The sequence below is a fragment of the Artemia sp. Qi Xiang Cuo genome, chromosome 18 (genome assembly GCF_049724085.1).
Source record: "Artemia sp. Qi Xiang Cuo chromosome 18, ASM4972408v1, whole genome shotgun sequence".
Classification (NCBI taxonomy): Eukaryota; Metazoa; Arthropoda; class Branchiopoda; order Anostraca; family Artemiidae; genus Artemia; species Artemia sp. Qi Xiang Cuo.
Window position 1 is genome coordinate 49,419,553 of NC_142811.1, and position 21,961 is coordinate 49,441,513.

General features: G+C 35.6%; 1 protein-coding gene across 2 annotated transcripts in view; it reads left to right on the forward strand.

The window, feature by feature from the left end:
* Positions 1–21,961, forward strand: part of LOC148941598 (DNA excision repair protein ERCC-5-like) — a 263,737-nt gene that overhangs the window by 110,554 nt on the left and 131,222 nt on the right. For both annotated transcript variants that reach the window (XM_089104023.1, XM_089104024.1), the window contains one exon: positions 17,068–17,319. In XM_089104023.1, the coding sequence (XP_088960149.1) occupies positions 17,068–17,319 (252 nt within the window). The remainder of the gene's footprint in view (positions 1–17,067; positions 17,320–21,961) is intronic.

The window sequence follows — 21,961 nt, forward strand, 5'->3', positions numbered from 1 at the left end:
TGGTTTATCTTTTTGAGTTGTACGTCTATTTGGGCTTTGTACGTCTGATTGAGCTGTCTGTGTCTCTTTGTGCTGTGGGTGTATCTTTGTGATGTGTGTGTTTCTTTAGGTTGTGTGTGTCTCGTTGGACTGTGTGTCTTTTTGGGATGTCTGAGTCTTTTTGGTCTGTATGTGTCTCTTTGGGCTGTTTGAGTCTTTTAGTTCTGTGTGGATCTCTTTGGGTTGTTTTTTCTCTTTGGGCTGTCTGTGTCTCTTTGAGATGTTTGTGTCTCTTGAGGCTGTGTGTGTCTCTTTTGGCTGTTTGAGTCATTATGGTCTGTGTGTGCCTCTTATGGATGTTTATGTCGTTTTGGTATGCGTTTGTCTCTTTGGGCTGTTTGTGTCTCTTTGGGCTGTGCGGGTGTCTTTGGACTGTTTGAGTATCATTTAAATTTGTTTCTCGTTTTACCGTTTGAGTCTTTTTGATCTGTTTTTGTCTCTTTTGGCTGTTTGATTATTTTTTGGGCTGTGTTTGTCTCTTTTGGCTGTTTGTGTCTCTTTGGGCTGTTTGTGTTTCTTTGGGCTAAGTGTGTCTCTTTGGGCTGTTTGAGTCATTTTGGTCTGTGTTTGTTTCTTTTGACTGTTTGTGTCTCTTAGGAGTCATGTGTGTCTCTTTTGTCTTTGTGTGTCTCTTTGGTCTGTTTGAATCTCTTTGGTGTGTTTGTGTCTCTTTGGGCTTTGTGTGTCTCTTCGGGCTGTGTGTGTCTCTTTAGCCCGTGTGTTTCTCTTTGGGCTGTTTGTGTTTCTTTGGACTATTAGTGTCTCTTTGGGGTGTTTGAGTCATTTTGCTCTTTGTGTGTTTCTTTCGGCTGTTTGTGTCTCTTAGGAGCCATGTGCGTCTCTTTGAGCTTTTTTGGGTTGTCAGATTCTTTTTTGTCTGTATGTGACTCTTTGGGCTGTTTGAGTCTTTGAGGTCTGTGTTTTATCTCTTTGGGTTGTGTTTCTCTTTGGGCTGTCTGTGTCTCTTTGAGCTGTTTGTGTCTCTTGAGGCTGTGTGTCTCTTTGGGCTGTTTGAGTCTTTTTTTTTGGTCTGTTTGCGTGTCTCTTTGGGCTTTTTGAGTCTTTTTGGTCTGTGTTTTGTCTCTTTGGGCTGTTTGTGTCTCTTTGGGCTGTGTGTGTTTCTTTGGGCTTTGTGTGTCTCTTTGGGCTGTGTGTCAATACGTTTAAGCAATAAATTTCTTTAAGCTTAAAACGTCTTTATTCTTTAGAATAGTTCTATTGTAAGAAAGTAACAAACTCTTTCCTGAAGTCACCTCTTGGATACACAATGCAGAAACTTCATTTAAGATACTATGAAAAAATTGTAAGTAAGCAAGTAACAAATTCTTTCTTGAAGTCACCTCTTGGATACACAATACAGGAATTTCATTAAAGAAATTATGAAAAAATTGTAAGTAAGTAGAGTCTTCTTGGTCTGTGTTTGTGTCTTTGGGCTGTTTGTGTCTCTTTGGGCTGTGTGTGTTTCTTTGGGCTTTGTGCGTCTGTTTGGGGTGTGTGTCAATACGTTTAAGCAATACATATCTATAAGCTTAACCCGTCTTTATTCTTTAGAATAGTTCTATTGTAAGCAAGTAACAAACTCTTTCCTGAAGTCACCTCTTGGATACACAATGCAGAAACTTCATTTAAGAAACTATGAAAAAATTGTAAGTAAGTAAGTAACAAATTCTTTCTTGAACTCACCACTTGGATACAAACTCTTAATTGTTTTCACGACTTAGATATACGATGTAGAAATTTAATTTAAGAAATTATGAAGAAATTCTCAGTAAGTAACAATTTCTTTCTTGAAGTCAACTCTTGGATACACAATACGGAAATTTCATTCAAGAAATTATGAAAATATTTGTAAGTAAGTAACAAACTCTTTTTTGATTTCACCTCTTGGATATACAGTACAGATACTTCATTCAAGAAATTATGAAAAAATCGCAAGTAAGTAACTTTTTTTTCTCTTTATCACAAACAATTTTCACTTAGCTACACGATATAGAAATTTAATTCAAGAAATTATGAGAAAATTCTCAGTAAGTAACAATTTCTTTCTTGAAGTCAACTCTTGGATCCACAATATGGAAATTTCATTCAAGAATTTCATGACTTAGATACACGATGTAGAAATTTAATTCAAGAAATTATGAAAAAATTCTCAGTAAGTAACAATTTCTTTCTTGAAGTCAACTCCTGGATACACAATACGGAAATTTCATTTAAGAAATTATGAAAAAATTATAAGCAAGTAAAAAACTCTTTCCTGAAGTCACCTCTTGGATACACAATGCAGAAATTCATTTAAGAAACTATGAAAAAATTGTAAGTAAGTAACAAATTTTTTCTTGAAGTCACCTCTTGGATACACAATACAGAAATTTCATTAAAGAAATTATGAAAAAATTGTAAGTAAGTAGCAAATTCTTTCTTGAATTCACCTGCTGGATAAACGAAAAGACATTTCGTTCAAGAAATTATGACAAAATTCTAAGTAAGTAACAAACTCTTAATGGTTTTCACGACTTAGATATACGACGTAGAAATTTAATTCAAGAAATTATGAAGAAATTCTCAGTAAGTAACAATTTCTTTCTTGAAGTCAACTCTTGGATACACAATACGGAAATATCATTCAAGAAATTATGAAAATATTTGTAAGTAAGTAACAAACCCTTTTTTTTGATTTTACCTCTTGAATATGCAGTACAGATAATTCATTCCATAAACTATGAAAAAATCGAGAGTCAGCAAATTTTTTTTTAGATTTATAATTTCGTCCAATAAATTATGACAAAATTATAAGTAAGTAACAAACTCTTAATTGTTTTCACGACTTATATACACGATGTAGAAATTTAATTCAAGAAAATATGAAAAAATTCTCAGTAAGTAACAATTTCTTTCTTGATGTCAACCCTTTGATACACAGTGGAGAAATTTCATTCAAGAAATTAGTAAAATATTTGTAAGTAAGTAACAAACTCTTTTTTGATTTCACCTCTTGGATATACAGTACAGATACTTCATTCAAGAAATTATGAAAAAATCGCAAGTAAGTAACTTTTTTTCTCTTTACCACAAACATTTTCACTTAGCTACACGATATAGAAATTTAATTCAAGAAATTATAAGAAAATCCTCAGTAAGTAACAATTTCTTTCTTGAACTCAACTCTTGGATATACAATATGGAAATTTATTTCAAGAATTTCATTACTTAGATACACGATGTAGAAATTTAATTCAATAAATTATGAAAAAATTCTCAGTAAGTAACAATTTCTTTCTCGAAGTCAACTCTTGGATACACAATACGGAAATTTCATTTAAGAAATTATGAAAAAATTGTAAGCAAGTAACAAACTCTTTCCTGAAGTCACCTCTTGGATAAACAATGCAGAAACTTCATTTAAGAAACTATGAAAAAATTGTAAGTAAGTAACAAATTCTTTCCTGAATTCGCCTCTTGGATACACAATGCAGAAATTTCATTAAAGAAATTATGAAAAAATTGTAAGTAAGTAGCAAATTCTTTCTTGATTTCACCTGCTGGATAAACGAAAAGACATTTCGTTCAAGAAATTATGACAAAATTCTAAGTAAGTAACAAACTCTTAATTGTTTTCACGACTTAGATATACGACGTAGAAATTTAATTCAAGAAATTATGAAGAAATTCTCAGTAAGTAACAAATTCTTCTTTGAAGTCACCTCTTGGATACACAATACAGAAATTTCATTCAAGAAATTATGAAAATATTTGTAAGTAAGTAACAAACTCTTTTTTTTTTTATTTCACCTCTTGGATATACAGTACAGATACTTTATTCAAGAAATTATGAAAAAATCGCAAGTAAGCAACTTTTTTTTCTCTTTATCACAAACAATTTTCACTTAGCTACACGATGTAGAAATTTAATTCAAGAAATTATGAAAAAAATTCTCAGTAAGTAACAATTTCTTTCTTGAAGTCAACTCTTGGACACACAATACGGAAATTTCATAACTTTTTTTTCTTTTTCTCTTTATCACAAACGATTTTCACTTAGCTAAATGATGTAGAAATTTAATTCAAGAAATTATAAAAAAATTCCCAGTAAGTAACAATTTCTTTCTTGAAGTCTACTCTTGGATACAAAATACGGAAATTTCGTTCAAGAAATTATGAAAATATTTGTAAGTAAGTAACAAGCTCTTTATTGATTTCACCTCTTGAATATACAGTACAGATAGTTCATTCAAGAAACGCGATTAAACACGTTTTGAAACTACATGCTATTTGATTGCCTGTCCTTGGCACCTTTCCAAAATGAGCGGGGATTCCTCACCGATTCCTACATATTGCAAAGAAGTGAGCAGTACGAAAACTCCACGTTTTCATCCAGACTGGTTTTTTTAGCTAAATCTTTGGAAACAGCCTCTATTTCTGACCGTTTAAGTTTTGATGTTAAAAACATTGGATGGTAACTACGCCGCCTCTCACGCCTCTTTTTTCCGAAATCATGCAGTCAAAATTTGACACGAAATTGTTACTTAAATTGTTACTTACTAAATTGTTACTAAAGAAATTGTTACTTACTGAGAATTTCTTCATAATTTCTTGAATTAAATTTCTACGTCGTATATCTAAGTCGTGGAAACAATTAAGAGTTTGTTACTTACTTAGAATTTTGTCATAATTTCTTGAACGAAATGTCTTGTCGTTTATCCAGCAGGTGAAATCAAGAAAGAATTTGCTACTTACTTACAATTTTTTCATAATTTCCTTAATGAAATTTCTGTATAGTGCATCCAAGAGGTGACTTCAAGAAAGAATTTGTTACTTACTTACAATTTTTTCATAGTTTCTTAAATGAAGTCTCTGCATTGTGTATCCAAGAGGTGACTTCAGGAAAGAGTTTGTTACTTGCTTACAATTTTTCCAGAATTTCTTAAATGAAATTTTCGTATTGTATATCCAAGAGTTGACTTCAAGAAAGAAAGAAATCGTTACTTACTGAGAATTTTTTCATAATTTCTTGAATTAAATTTCTACATCGTGTATCTAAGTCATGAAATTCTTGAATGAAATTTCCATATTGTGTATCCAAGAGTTGAGTTAAAGAAAGAAATTGTTACTTACTGAGAATTTTCTCATAATTTCTTGAATTAAATTTCTATATCGTGTAGCTAAGTGAAAATTGTTTGTGATAAAGAGAAAAAAAAAGTTACTTACTTGCGATTTTTTCATAATTTCTTGAATGAAGTATGTACTGTATATCCAAGAGGTGAAATCAATAAAGAGTTTGTTACTTATTTACAAATATTTTCATAATTTCTTGAATGAAATTTCCGTATTGTGTATCCAAGAGTTGACTTCAAGAAAGAAATTGTTACTTACTGAGAATTTCTTCATAATTTCTTGAATTAAATTTCTATATCGTATATCTAAGTCGTGAAAACAATTAAGAGTTTGTTACTTACTTAGAATTTTGTCATAATTTCTTGAACGAAATGATAAAGAGAAAAAAAGTTACTTACTTGCAATTTTTTCATAATTTCTTGAATGAAGTATCTGTACTGTATATCCAAGAGGTGAAATCAAAAAAAAGAGTTTGTTAATTACTTACAAATATTTTCATAACTTCTTGAATGATATTTCCGTATTGTGTATCCAAGAGTTGACTTCAAGAAAGAAATTGTTACTTACTGAGAATTTCTTCATAATTTCATGAATTAAATTTCTACGTCGTATATCTAAGTAGTGAAAACAATTAAGAGTTTGTTACTTACTTAGAATTTTGTCATAATTTCTTGAACGAAATGTCTTTTTGTTTATCGAGCAGGTGAATTCAAGAAAGAATTTGCTACTTACTTAAAATTTTTTCATAATTTCTTTAACGAAATTTCTGTATTGTGTATCCAAGAGGTGACTTCAAGAAAGAATTTGTTACTTACTTACAATTTTTTCATAGTTTTTTAAATGAAGTTTCTGCATTGTGTATCCAAGAGGTGACTTCAGGAAAGAGTTTGTTACTTGCTTACAATTTTTTCATAATTTCGGAAATGATATTTGCGTATTGTGTATCCAAGAGTTGACTTCAAGAAAGAAATTGTTACTTACTGAGAATTTTTTCATAATTTCTTGAATTAAATTTCTACATCGTGTATCTAAGTCATGAAATTCTTGAATGAAATTTCCATATTGTGTATCCAAGAGTTGACTTCAAGAAAGAAATTGTTACTTACTGAGAATTTTCTCATAATTTCTTGAATTAAATTTCTATATCGTGTAGCTAAGTGAAAATTGTTTGTGATAAAGAGAAAAAAAAGTTACTTACTTGCGATTTTTTCATAATTTCTTGAATGAAATATCTGTGCTGTATATCCAAGAGGTGAAATAAAAAAACATTTTTTTACTTACTTACAAATATTTTCATAATTTTTTGAATGAAATTTCCGTATGGCGTAACCAAGAGTTGACTTCAAGAAAGAAATTGTTACTTACTGGGAATTTCTTCATGATTTCTTGAATTAAATTTCTACATCGTATATCTAAGTCGTGAAAAAATTAAGAGTTTGTATCCAAGAGGTGACGTTAAGAAAGAATTTGTTACTTACTTACTTACAATTTTTTCTTAGTTTCTTAAATGAAGTTTCTGCATTGTGTATCCAAGAGGTGACTTCAGGAAAGAGTTTGTTACTTGCTTACAATAGAACTATTCTAAAGAATAAAGACGGGTTAAGCTTATAGATATTTATTGCTTAAACGTATTGACACAAATAGCCCAAAAAAACACACACAGCCTAAAGAGACAAACACACACAAAAAAGACTTTACTTATTTACAATTTTTTCATCATTTCTTTAATGAAATTTCTGTATTGTGTATCCAAGAGGTGAATTCAATAAAGAATTTGTTACTTACTTACTTACAATTTTTTCATAGTTTCTTAAATGAAGTTTTTGCATTGTGTATCCAAGAGGTGACTTCAGGACAGAGTTTGTTCCTTGCTTACAATAGAACTATTCTAAAGAATAAAGACGGGTTAAGCATAAAGATTTATATTGCTTGAACGTATTGACACACAGCCTAAAGAGAAACAAAAAGCCCAAAGAAACAGAAAGAGCACAAAGATACACACGCCTCAAAAAGAGGAAAAACACAGACCAAAGAGACACAAACAGCCAAAAGATATACAAAAACAGACCAAAAAAAGACTCAAACAGCCAAAAGAGACACACAGCACAAAGAGAAACACACAGCCTCAAGAGACACAAGCAGCTCATAGAGACACATACAGCACACAAAGAAAAGCAACCCAAAGAGATAACACACAGACATCAAAGACTCAAACAGCCCAAAGAGACACATACAGACCAAAAAGACTCTGACAACCCAAAAAAGCTCAAAGAGACGCACATGGCTCCTAAGAGACACAAACAGCCGAAAGAAACACACAAAGAGCAAAATGACTCAAACATCCCAAAGAGACAGACGTAGCCCAAAGAAACACAAACAGCCCAAATAGACACACACGGGCTAAAGAGACATACACAGCCCGAAGAGACACACAAAGCCCAAAGAGACACAAACATACCAAAAAGATTCAAACACCCCAAAGAGACACACATAGCCCAAAGAGACACACAAGACTCCTAAGAGACCCAAACAGACAAACGAACCAAACACAGACCAAAATGACTCAAACAGCCCAAAGAGACACACATAGCCCAAAGACACACAAACAGCCCAAACAGCCACAAACAGCCCAAAGAGACAAACACCGCCCAAAAAAGACTCAAACAGCCCAAAGAGACAAACAGATCAAAAAGACTCAAACAGTCCAACGAGACACACATCCCAAAGAGACGCACAAAGCCCAAAGAAACACACACACAGCCCAAAGAGACACAAATAGCCCAAAGAGACACACACAGACAAAACAGACTCAAACAGCCCAAAGAGACACACAAACATACCAAAAATACTCAAACAGCCCAAAGAGACACAGACAGACCAAAAAGACTCAGACACCCCAAAAAGACACACAGTCCAAAGAGACACACACAGCCTAAAGAGACACACACATCACAAAGAGACACCGACAGCCCACAGAGACACATACAGTTCAAAGAGACGTACACGGCCCAAAGAGACACACACATCCAACAGAGAGACACAAAGCCCAAAACGACACAAACAGCCAAAAGAGGCACACACAGACCATAAAGATTCAAACTGCCCAAAGAGACACACAGCCTAAAGAGACACACACAGCCCAAAGAGACAAACACTGGATAAAGATAAATACACACAGTCCGATGAGACACAAAAAGTCCAAAGAGACACACACACAGCCCAAAGAGAAAAAAAACGCCTATACAGACACATACATACCAAAAAGATTCAAACACCCCAAAGAGACACACACTGCCCAAAGAGACACACATGGCCTCTAAGAGACACAAACAGCCAAAAGAAACTCACACAGACCAGAATGACTCAAACATCCCAAGAGACACATACAGCTCAAAGAGATGCACGCGGCCCAAAGAGACGCACACATCCAACAGAGACACACAAACCCCAAAACGATACAAAAATCCAAAAAGCCCAAAACGACACAAACAGCCAAAAGAGGCACACACAGACCATAAAGATTCAAACTGCCCAAACAGACACACAGCATAAAGAGACACACACAGCCCAAAGAGACACACACAGGCTAAAGAGACAAACACACTGGCCTAAGAGACACAAAAAGCCCAAAGAGACACACACACACAGCCCACAGAGACAAAAAACGCCCATACAGACACATACATACCAAAAAGATTCAAACACCCCAAAGAGACACACATTGCCCAAAGAGACACACATGGCCACTAAGAGACACAAACAACCAAAAGAAACACACAGAGACCAAAATGACTCAAACATCCCAAGAGACACATACAGCTCAAAGAGATGCACGTGGCTAAAAGAGATTTACACATCCAACAGAGACACGCAAAGCACAAAACGACACAAAAATCCAAAAGAGACACACACAGACCAAAAAGATTCAAATTACCAAAAGAGACACACAGCCTAAAGAGACACACACGGCCCAAAGCGACACACACACACACAGGCTAAAGAGACACACACAGTTCAAAGAGACACACAAAGCCAAAAGAGACACACACACAGCCCAAAGAGACAAAAAACACTCATAGGGACACATACAGACCAAAAGATTCAAACGCCCCAAAGAGACACACATAGCCCAAAGTGACACACACGACACTTAAGAGACACAAACAACCAAAAGAAAGACACACAGACCAAAATGACTCAATCAGCCCAAAGAGACACACATAGCCCAAAGAAACACAAACAGCCCAAAGAGACACAAACAGCCCAAAGAGACAAACACAGCCCAAAAAAGACTCAAACAGCCCAAAGAGACATAAACAGATCAAAAAGACTCATACAGTCCAACGAGACACACATCCCAAAGAGACGCACAAAGCCCAAAGAAACACACACAGCCCATAGAGACACAAACAACCCAAAGAGACAAAAAAAGACAAAAAAGACTCAAACAGCACACAGAGACACACAAACACACCAAAAAGACTCAAACACATCAAAGAGACACACAGCCCAAAGAGACACACACAGCCTCAGGAGACACAAACAGCTCAAAGAGACACAGACAGGCCCCTCATGCAAACAATTCTGAGTGTAGTCTAGTATTCCTTAATTAGCAGCATCGTACATTTTGTTTAAATACTTATTTTTTCATTTTCCAGATTCAAGATTTTTATTTAACACAAATGAATAGACAAGCTGATGTATTTAAAACGAGCCAACATAGAGCTATGATCGCAATGAATGGTACTTGTTATACCTTCAAAATTGACTCCCCCTCCCCCTCTCCTACCCTCCCCTGCCCCTCAGAAATGAGGGAACGAAGGGAACGTTAGATCCTATGTTAAATTGACAATTCGTTTCAAACGTTACTTGTGTATTATACAGACCGCATCGGAGAGGTAAAGCTAGGTCAAGTAACAAATTTCCTGAGTTAACAACCCCTTCGGGGTTACCTTAACTGTTAATCAGTTTAATCCTTTTTTCTCCACCGTCATACAATCCAATCACTAATTAGGATCATTCACACTCCTATTATTCAAAACATTAATTAATATCGTTCATTTTCTACGTAAATTAAGTTATAGACAATACTGGTTTAGAAAAACTGGAATAAAATAATTGATTGTATTGGCAGCTAAACAAGACGCGCCGGTCATGTATACCGTGAATTAGAAATCCGGTAAATTGTGTCAGAAAAACTTGAACCAAACCAGATTATACCTACCAGAAACCTGTTTGGTACAGGGGCGCAAGCAAAGTAGTACCTTGGTTACTACTGGCGTATATCATACCAGTACCAAGATTTGATTTTAAATATACCAAGGAGCCGTTCCTCAATAGAAAATGTATACCTGCCTAATAAAAACCTATTAAAGTACTTACAAAAAATAGTATATCTCATAGATAAACCTGGGACTGAAAATTTCCCGTATTATACTTCTCAAATAACATTGAGCTTACTTGGGTGTCTCTTGCGGTAAAATAATGTTACTACTAAAATTTTTTGCATCACAGAGCCACTATATGTCAATGTAGTTGCACACGCTCCTCCTCCATCCAAATACATTCAAAATTTTACTCTTTACCCCCTCTTTTGAAGTTCTCCTTATCTTCAAAACTGAACACTAAAGGTATCTGCCGCTTTCAGGTACTGCTCAATTATTGATCTAAGAGTTAAAATTCGGTCAAAGCGTCTTCTCCGTTTCCCAATAACCTCACGCTCTTCTTTTAAAACCCTTACCTACAGCATTTCTTAGCGTAATAAGTATCATCATTCCAAGTAATTTTCTTCGTACAGAAGTTAAGTTAATCCCTCTGTAACTACTGCACTTACTCTTATCACCTTTCTAATAACGGCTGTTAGTTAAAGTTTTTCTAAGATCATTTGGTACTTGATCTTTATATAAAATCATATTCATAATCTATAAATCTTACTTCTAACGTCGCAACTGCTATGTTTCAAAAATTAATTTACCACAGTTTACCACACATAAGGCCTTATTATCTTTTTATCCGTTTTAGTACCGTCGTCTCTAACTTCTTACAAAATAAATCGTTTTTTAATTACAAACAATCTAAAACGTTTTTGTCCATTTCTATATCCCATCCTGCAATTTTTGTCACTATCGAATTAACAGATCTGAACCCAAAAAGCTGGCAGCTGTATTACGAAATTGGTGCATGTTTAAAATATTTATATTATTCTGCTAAATTGTTACTGTCACTTTGTTATTACAAACTAATATTAGCACTTAGATCACCATGATTATCTGATGGTAGATGGTAGATCACCATGATTATCTGATCGTAAAATATATTCGACCGTTTATTGGGGTGGTGGGTATTGTTGAAATCCTCTCCGGAATAACGAAAAATATATGCTTTCGGTATTAAAATTATATTAAGGTTAAAATCCAGCGCAAAAGAGACTTTCATTAATATGAGTCACAATCTCGGTCACATAACCTATCACCTTTCGTTGCCTGCCACAGTAATAGCTACAGTAACCACACGATTTAGCCGCTTGCTGCCATATTTCAGTCATGATTAGCCACTGATGCAGATGCTTCATACGCGTCATGTGCCGTATGCCACTGATGCCACTCGAAATTCGACTAAATCATGTAAACGAATCCGAATATTCAGACCATTTGGTTTGTTGTTTTGTGAAATGCTTTTGCCAAAGAAAGCAAAACTCAGGTATTAAGACCTGCTTGTTTTTTGACCATATCAAGTAAACTTGCAAGGTATACAAAAGCGATACATGAGAATATAGAGGCGGTTCCTCGATGTCATACACCAGTAAATCTTTGAAGCAAACTTTTAACTAATGAAAAGGTGGTTACTACATCTACTGTTTATTTATCAAGCAGCCGACGGGCCTCTGAGACGACAGGCCTAAGAAACGAAAAGGGAACGGAAAGAATATAGTTATATATTCTTTAGAATATATAGAACGGAAAGAATATAATGTTTTTACTTTTACAACTTTAATAAATAAAATAATGCTAACGTATTTATTACTAAATATTAGTATATGTATGTTAAACTGACAATGCAGTATCATTTGTATTTTTTCACTGAAGTGTAAATTATGGTCTGACTTTGTAAAGACACCATGGTTTGGAGCACCACTTATGTTAATATGTGCTTCGTTTTAGCTCTGAATGGTAGATTAGTGTGGATTATACGCGTTTTGTGTTTCTCTTAACCGTCAATATTTAGATGTGGTAATTTTACTTTCCATGGATTATTAGATTATGTTGTTAATCATTTTTTGTTTAACGGTGCACTTCACTTTTCTTTGAAAGACTTATTTTGTGGAAAAAGTTTTTTTTTAGTTAATTTTTGTTCGGTTTATGTTGACATAGGCTTTTCAGGGAAAAAGAAAATAATACTTTAAATCTATTCGTTTTTTTAAGACTTTATAGTTTTTAACAACATTCAGCCTTTTAAAAATATGGACACAAATAGTAGTGTTTAATTTCGTTTCATACCTCCTCTAGTTGACCTGAAATGGAAAACCTGATACCATTCGCAAAAAAATCTGCTTACTTTCTTTGATAGCTTGAATACACTTACGCTATTTTGACTTGGTTGTATTTTAAGAGCAGAAGTAGCCCCGAAATTTTGAACATAGTACCCTTAGTCGTTCTTGGGATACTGCTGAGATGCCTTATTGAGAATTAGCATTAATACAGTGCATTTTGTTTTAATTTTAAGGCAACATTTAGTTTTTAAGCACAAAGGCAATTAGGACGGTTGGCTTGGGAGGGGGATTAGTTGCCCTCCAATCACTTTAAGCTATTAGAAAGGGCATTAGCCCTTTATATTTTCAATCTAATGAGCCCTTTTCGAAGTTCCTACGATAACTCCTACGATAACTCAAAATTTTGATTGAATGTGTTCGGGAAAATAGTGGGCGTGAGAGGGGCGTTAGACGCTCTCCAATCACTTTCAACTATTAAAAAAGGCACTAGCCCTTCCAATTTCCAATCAAATGAGCCCTTTTGAAGATTCTGCGACAACACTTTCAATAAAAACCTTATATGCCCCCAGGGCATAACTTACAACCCTTGCCACGAGGGCTGAAGGGGGGGGGGGGTTGTTATCCTCAAAGACCTAATTTCCAGAACTTTCTACTACAGTAAATAAAATGGCTATCTGAAAATTTTGATTGGATGGGTTTGGGGGAATGTTGGGCGTGAGAGGGTGGTGAGTTACCCTCCAATCACTTCCGACTATTAAAAAGGGCACTAGCCCTCTCAATTTCTAATTGAATAAGCCCCGTTTGAAGTTTTTGCGGCAACTCTATCAATAAAAACCTCAAATGCCCCCAGGGTATAACTTACAGCCCTTGCCCTGGGGGCTCTGGGGGGGGGGGGGGGTTGTCATCCTTAAATACATAATGTACAGAACTTTCAACTATGTTGAACAAAATGGTTATCTTTAAACTTTGATTGAATGTGTTTGGGGAAATGGTGGGCGTGAAAGGGGGGCCAATTACTTTCCACTCTCCACTTTCGACTATTAAAAAGGGCAATTTCAATTTCAAATCAAATAAGCCCTTTTTGAAATTTCTACAACAACTTTCTATATAAACCTTATATGCCCTCAGGGCATAACTTTCAACCCTTAAACTGAGGTCTCTGAAGGGGTTATCATCCTAAAAGACCTAATTTCCAGAACTTTCGAATACGTTGAAAAAAATGTATGTATGAAAAATTTGAATGGATATGTTTGGGGACATGGTGGGCGTATGAGGGGGGTTAGGTGCCCTTCAATCCCTTTCGACAATTAAAAGGGCACTAACCCTTTCAATTTTCAATTGAATGAGTCCTTTTTGACGTTTTTTACAACATCGCTTTTTATAAAAAACCTTACATTCCCCAAGGGCATAACTTACAGCCCTTGCCCTGAGGGCTGTGGGGAGGGGGGGGGGAGGGGCTTTCATCTTTAAAAACCCAATTTCCAAAACTTTCAACTACGTTGAATAAAATGGCTATCTAAAAATTTGGATTGGATTTGTTTGGGGAAAAGGTGGGCGTGAGAGGAGGGTTAATTGCCCTCAAATCACTTTCGACTATTAAAAAGGGCACTAGCCCTTTGAATTTCCAATCGAAAGAGCTCTTTTTCAAGTTTCTATGACAAAGATTTCAATAAAAACCTTATATGCCCCCAGGGCATAACTTATAACCCTTGCCCTGACGCCTGTAGGGGGGGGGGAGTTTCCTGCTCAAAGGTATTATTTCCTGAACTTTAAATTGCGTGAAACAAAATGGCTATCTCAAAATTTTTATTGGATGAGTTTGGGGAAATGGTGGGCATCGAAGGGGTGTTAGTTACCTTCCAATCAGTTTCGACTGTTAAAAAGGGCACTAGCCATTTCAATTTCCAATCGAATGCGCCCTTTTTGAAGTGTCTACGACAAAGCGTTCTATAAAAACCTTATATGCCCCCAAGGCATAAATCACAACCCTTGCCCTGGGGGCTCTAGGGGGGGGGGTTGCCATCCTCAAAGACCTAATTTCCAAAACTTTCAGCTACGTTGAACAAAATAGCTATCTCAAAATTTTGATTGGATGTGTTTGAGGGAAAGGTGTACGTGAGAGGGGGGTTAGTTGCCCTCCAATCACTTTTAACTACTAAAAAGGCCCCTAGCCCTTTGAATTTCCAATCGAATGAGCCTTTTTTCAAGTTTCTACGACAACACTTTCTGTAAAAACCTTATATACCCCCAGGGCATAACTTACAACCCTTGCCCTGAGGACTATGGGGGAGTGTCCTCCTCAAAAACATAATTTCTATCTTGAAATCAACTACGCTGAAAAAAATGGCTATCTAAAAATTTTAATTTGATGTGTTAGGGGAAAAAGTGGGCGTGAGAGGGTGGTTAGTTGCCCTCAAATCACTTTCGACTATTAAAAAGGGCACAAGCCCTTTGAATTTCCAATCGAATGAGCCCTTTTTCAAGTTTCTACGACAAAAATTTCAATAAAAACTTACATGCCCCTAGGGCATAACTTATAACCCTTGCCCTGAAGACTCTGGGGAGAGTGTCCTGCTCAAAGGTATAATTTCGTGAATTTTAAACTGCGTCGAGCAAAATGGCTATCTCAAAATTTTGATTGGATGTGTTTGCGGAAATGGTGGGTGTGGAAGGGATTTTAGTTGCCCTCGAATTACTTTCGAATATTAAAAAAGGCACTAGCCCTTTAAATTTCCAAGCGAATGAACCTTTTTTTGAGTTTCTACGACAACGCTACCTATAAAAAACCTAATATACCCCCAGGGCATAACTTACAACCCTTGCCCTGAAGGATATGGGGGAGTATTCTCCTAAAAAACATAATTTCTATCTGGAAATCAACTAGTCTGAACAACATGACTATCTCAAAATTTTGATTGGATGTCTTTGGGGAAATGGAGGGCGTGGAAGGGGTGTTAGTTGCCTTCCAATCACTTTCGACTATTAAAACAGACACTAGCCGTTTCAATTTCCAATCAAATTAGCCCTTTTTGAAGTTTCTACGACAACGCACTCTATAAAAACCTTATATGCCCCCAGGGCATAACTTACAACCCTTGCCCTCAGGGCTGTGGCGGGGGGGGGGGGGTTGTCATCCTCAAAGACCTAATTTCCTAAACTTTCATCTATGTTGAATAAAATGGCTATCTAAAAATTTTGATTGGATGTGTTTGGGGAAAAGGTGGACGTGAGAGGGGGGTTAGTTGCCCTCCAATCACTTTCAAAGTTTCTACGACAACACGCTCTATAAAAACTTTATATGCCCCCAGGGCAAAACTTACCACCCTTGCCCTGAGGGGTGTGGCGGGGGGGGGGGTGTCATCCTCAAAGACCTAATTTCCAAAATTTTTAACTACGTTGTACAAAATGGCTATCTAAAAATTTATATTGGATGTATTTGGGAAATGGTGGGTATGAGAGGGTGGTTTGTTACCCTCCAATCACTTTCAACTATTAATAAGGGCACTAGCCCTTTGACATTCCAGTTGAATGAGCCTTTTTTGAAGTTTCTACGACAACGCTTTCTATAATAACCTTATATGCCCCTAGGGCTTAACTTACAGCCCTTGCCCTGAGGGCTGTGGGGGAGTGTCCTCCTCAAAAACATATTTTCTATCTGGAAATCAACTACACTGAACAAAATGGCTGTCTCAAAATTTTGATTGGATATGTTTCGGGAAATGGTAGTTGTGGAAGGGGTGTTAGTTGCTTTCCAGTCACTGTCGACTGTTAAAAAGGGCACAAGCCACTCCAATTTCCAATAGAATGAGCCCTTTTGAAGTTTCTACGACAACTTCTTCGATATAAAGTGCCCTGGTCTAAAGGAAATAATAGTAAAAAACACATTGTGCTAACATTGTTCTTATATGCCCCTAGGGCAAAACTTAAAACCCTTGCCCTGACGGCTGTGGGGGAGTATATTCCTGAAAAACATAATTTATATCTTGAAATCAACTACGCTGAACAAAATGGCTATCTCAAAATTTTGATTGGATGTGTTTGGGGAAATGGTGGGCATGGAAGGGGTGTTAGTTGCCTTCCAATATCTTTCGACTATTAAAAATGGCACTAGCAGTTCAATTTCTAATCGAATGAGCGCTTTTCCAAGTTATGGAAAAAAAGAAAAAATAATAATACATTTTGCCAACATCGTTCTTTACTTAGGCAGCGCGATTGCGGTGCCTATTATCAATTTTTTAGAATTAGTTAATAGCATACCGCACCTCACTGACACCTAATTGCGTATAGTTTAGTAATATCGATTCAGTACTATATTCTTCTTCCCAATGTTTCAGAAGTAGCTAATAGCTTACCGCACCTTACTGACACCCAATTCTTATGTAGTTCAGTTCTATCGATTCAGTATTATTTTTTTTTTAATCTTTCAGAACTACCGCAAGTTCAGAAATCGGTGCCGAAAATAGAAATCAAAGAAGAATATGAGGAAGAAAAGGATATAAGTCAAGAGGAAATAATGAGGATAATAAAAAACGATACAGGTTTAAGCTTAGATTCAAGCGATGAATTTGAAGAAGTGCCAAGTAGCGCCGAAACACCTCAAGAACTTTTAAGCATTAACTTGAATCTGAAACAGGATATAAAAGATGACATATTTGAAGATATATTTAGTGAAATTAAAGGTATTATTTTATCCTTCAATTTAACTTAAATATTTTCATTTTATTTAAAGGATTTAATTACGCCGTAACGGTACTTAATTAATAATTACTTTTTTGTAACAAGGAATTATTTATTAGAGTACACTGCCACACTGTATTTATACTTGAAATGAAAGAAAAAATACAAAAGTGGGAAAAATATTTAAGGTTTGGTAACAAAATAAAATAAACAAACGACTTCTTATACAAATAATAATAAAAGTCCAAAGAATTCCAATAAAAGTCCTAAAAGTCAGAAAGTCTTTATCAAAGTGCATGAACTTCATATTTCACAAATTGTGTTTGATATCAAAGTTGGTATTTAAGGATTCCTAAATTTTTTTATATAAATATGTGATTAATATTGTAATATGCTAGCTAAACAGAAATTGGTAAATAGCAATGAAACTAGATAGAAAAAATTAATAAATACCCAACAAAACAATTAAAAAACAACAACTATGGAACATCATATTCGAGTTTCTTTCGCTTTTTTGTATAGTGTTTATATTTTGTCTTTTTTCATCCTTTTATGTTATTTTTTCTTTATATTGTTCTATTGTTATTATTTTTGTAATATTATATTTTTTTTATTATCAGTATTATCTTATTGTTATTATTCACCTTGTTTCATAGCAGATTTGAAAAAGAAAAGAAAAAATACTCAAATAAGATGTTTCTTCGTTTTTTTCCTTCTTTTTTTTAATAAAATCCGGTGTGGTGATCGAACACAAGTACAAGGCACTGTATTATATTGAACGTGTTCGTGGTTATATGAACACGGTTATATGGTTATATGAACGTGTTCTTGATTATATTCTGATATCATTTTAAACGAAAAGCTATAGTTGTTGTTTTTCAAATAAATCTGATTTTCATTTTTGTTTTTTCTTGCTGATAAAGGCTTTCAGTTGGGAAGCAAAAATATTTGGACTTTATTAGTATTATCGTGGAAAAGTTTTTGTTTTTTCAAAGTTCACTGTCTTGACTGTTAAGTTTAATTAAAAGTTTTAACCATTTTTATGTTTTTCATTTCATTTTAAGTATACATTTGACATAGAAACTATGTCGAACTATGCAATAGATACGTTGTCGAAACTATGGTGCACGGAAAAGATAAAAAGAAAAATATTTATGGCCGTTGGGAGATCTGTTTATCCAGGCTGGCAGCTGGCTTTATATGCTTCTGGCTGCTCAAAATGGTGGCTGGAATATTCTCAAAATACTAAATTCTAAACCTTACCCATTGTATAAAAGCCTACAATTATAACTGGTAAATTGTTGCAGAAACAACTGGATGCATTGTAATAGAGAAGGCCCCTGTCTACATGTTTAGTATACATATGGTCTGATTATCAAGTCCTTTGACATAGTAGTTAAGATGACAATTACTGTATTGGATATCATAGGCAGCGCGATAGCGCTGCCTAAGTAAAGAACGATGTGGGCACAATGTATTATTTATTTTTCTTTTTTCTTCTTCTTCTCCATACCAGGGCCCTTCGTGTCTAAGGAGGTGTCGTCGAAATTTCGAAAAGGGCTCACTTGATTGGAAATTGGACTAGCTTGTGCGTTTTTTAATAGTCGAAAGTGATTGGAGGGCAACTAGCCCCCCCTCCCCACGCCCATCATTCCCCCAAACACATTCAATAACAGTTTTGAAATAACCATTTTGTTCAGCGTAGTTGATTTCCAGATAGAAAATGTGTTTTTGAGGAGGACACTCCCCACAACCCTCAGGGCAAGGGTTTTGAGTTATGCCCTGGGGGCATATAAGGTTTTTATAGAAGGCGTTGTCGTAGAAACTTCAAAAAAGGCTCATTCGATTTGAAATTGAAAGGGCTAGTGCCCTTTTAAATAGTCGAAAGTGATTGGAGGGCAACTAACCCCCCTCTCACGCCCGACTTTTCTCCAAACATATCCAATCAAAATTTTGAGATAGCCATTTTATTCAATGTAGTTTCAAGTTCTGTAAATTAGTTCTTTGAGGATGTCAACCCCCACAAAGCCCCCACAACAAAGGTTGTAAGTTATGCCCTAGGGGCATATAAAGTTTTTATAGAACGTGTTGTCGTAGAAACTTCAAAAAGGGCTCATTCGATTAGATATTGAAATTGCTAGTGCTCTTTTTAATAGTCGAAAGTAATTGGAAGGCAACTAACACCCCTTCCAACGCCCACCATTTCCCCAAAAATATCCAATCAAAATTTTGAATTAGCCATTTTGTTCCACGCAGTTAAAGTTCAGGAAATTATAACTTTCAGCAGGACACTTGCCCCACAGTCTTCAGGGCAAGGGTTATAAGTTATGCCCCGGGGGCATATTAGTTGTTATTGAAATCTTTGTTGTTGTAACTTGAAAAAGGTCTCATTCGATTGGAAATTCAAAAGTCTAGTGCCCTTTTTAATAGTCGAAAGTGATTTGAGGGCAACTTGCCACCCTCTCTCGCCCACCTTTTCCCCAAACACATCCAATCAAAATTTTTAGATAGTCATTTTGTTGAGTGTTGTAGATTTCCAGATAGAAATTATGTTTTTGAGGATGATACTCCCCCACAGCCCTCAGGGCAAGGGTTGTAAGTTATGCCGCTTGGGCATATAAGGTTTCTATAGAACACGCTGGCGCTAAAACTTCAAAAAGGGCTCAAATAATGGGAAACCAGTTTAGCTAGTGCCCTTTTTAATAGTCGAAAGTGACTGAAGTGCCACCAACACTTCTTTCACGTCCAATATTTCCCCAAACACATCCAATAAACTTTTTGAGAGGGTTTTTTTGAGCCACGCATTTTAAAGTTCAGGAAATTATACCTTTGAGAAGGACACTCCCCCCACAGTCTTCAGGGCAAGGGTTATAAGTTATGCCCTGGGAGCATGTAAGTTTTCATTGAAATCTTTGTCGTAGAAACTTGTAAAAGGGCTCTTTCGATTGGAAGTTCAAAGTTCTAGTGCCCTTTCTAATAGTCGAGAGTGATTTAAAGACAACTAGCCACCCTTTCTCGCCCACCATTTCCTAAAGCAAATCCAATCAAATTTTTTCGATATCCATTTTGTTTAGTGTAGTGGATTTCCAGATAGAAGTTATGTTTTTGAGGAGGACACTCCCCCACAGCCCTCAGGGCAAGGATTGTAAGTTATACCCTGGGGGCAAATAATGTTTTTATAAAACGCGTCGTCGTAGAAACTTCAAAAAGGGCTCTTTTGATTATATATTGAAATGGCTAATGCCCTTTTTAATAGTCGAAAGTGATTGGAAGGCAACTAATACCCCTTCCACGCCCACCATTTCCCCAAACATATCCAATAAAATTTTTTAGATAGCCATTTTATTCCGCGCATTTTAAAGTTCAGGAAAATATAACTTTGAGAAGGACAATCCCCCTACAGTCTTCAGGGCAAGGGTCATAATTTATGCCCTGGGGGCATATTAGTTTTTATTAAAATATTTGTCGTAGAAACAAGAAAAAGGACTCATTCGATTGGAAATTCAAAGGGCTAGTGCCCTTTTAATATTCGAAAGAGATTTGAGGGCAACTAACCCCCCTCTCACGCCCACCTTTTCCCGAAACACATCCAATCAAAATTTTCAGATAACAATTTTGTTCAACGTAGTAGGAAGTTCTGGTAATTAGGTCTCTGAGGATGACAACCCTCTCACAGCCCTCAGGACAAGGGTTGTAAGTTATGCCCTGTGGGCATATAATGTTTTTATAGAACGCGTTGTCGTAGAAACTTCAAAAAGAGCTTATTCGATTAGAAATTGAAAGGGCTTGTGCCCTTTTTAATAGTCGAAAGTAATTGGAAGGCAACTAACACCCCTTCAAATTTTGAGATACACATCCAATCAAAATTTTGAGATAGCCATTTTTTTTAACGTAGTTGAAATTTCTGGAAATTATGTCTTAGAGGATGACAACCACCCTCACAGCCCTTAGGGTAAGGGTTGTAATTTATGCCCTGGGGGCATATAAGGTGCTTATGGGAAGTTTTGTCGTAGAAACTCAAAAAGGGTCCATTCGATTGGAAATCGAAAGGCCTAGTACCCTTTTTAATAGTCGAAAGTGATTGGAAGACTTGACATTTTTATAGTAAAGATCAATGTGGGTATACTGTATTATTTTTTTGTTGTTGTTGTTGTTTAGACCACGTCCCTTCGTATCGAGGGATTTGTCGTGAGAACCTTTAAAAGGGCTCATTCGATTGAAAATAAAAAGGGCTAAGGAGCATTTTAATAGTGAAAAGAGATCGGAAGGAAACTAATCCCCCTCCCCCGCCCACCCTTCCATTTGACTTTATGTTTAAAAACTAAATGTTGCCATAACATTAAATCAAAATGTACTGTGTTAATGCTAATTTCCAATAATGCATCTCAGCAGTATCCCAAGAACGACTGAGGGCATTATGTTCAAACTTTCGGGGCTGCTTCTGCTCTTAAAATTTAACCAAATCAAAATAGCGTAAGTGTATCCAAGCTATCAAAGAAAGTAAACAGATTTTTTTGCGAATGGTATCAAGTTTTCCATTTCAGGTCAACTAGAGAAGGTATGAAACTAAATTAAACACTACTATTTGTGTCCAGATTTTTAAGAGGGTGTATGTTGTTAAATATTGCTAAAAATTTTCTCCAG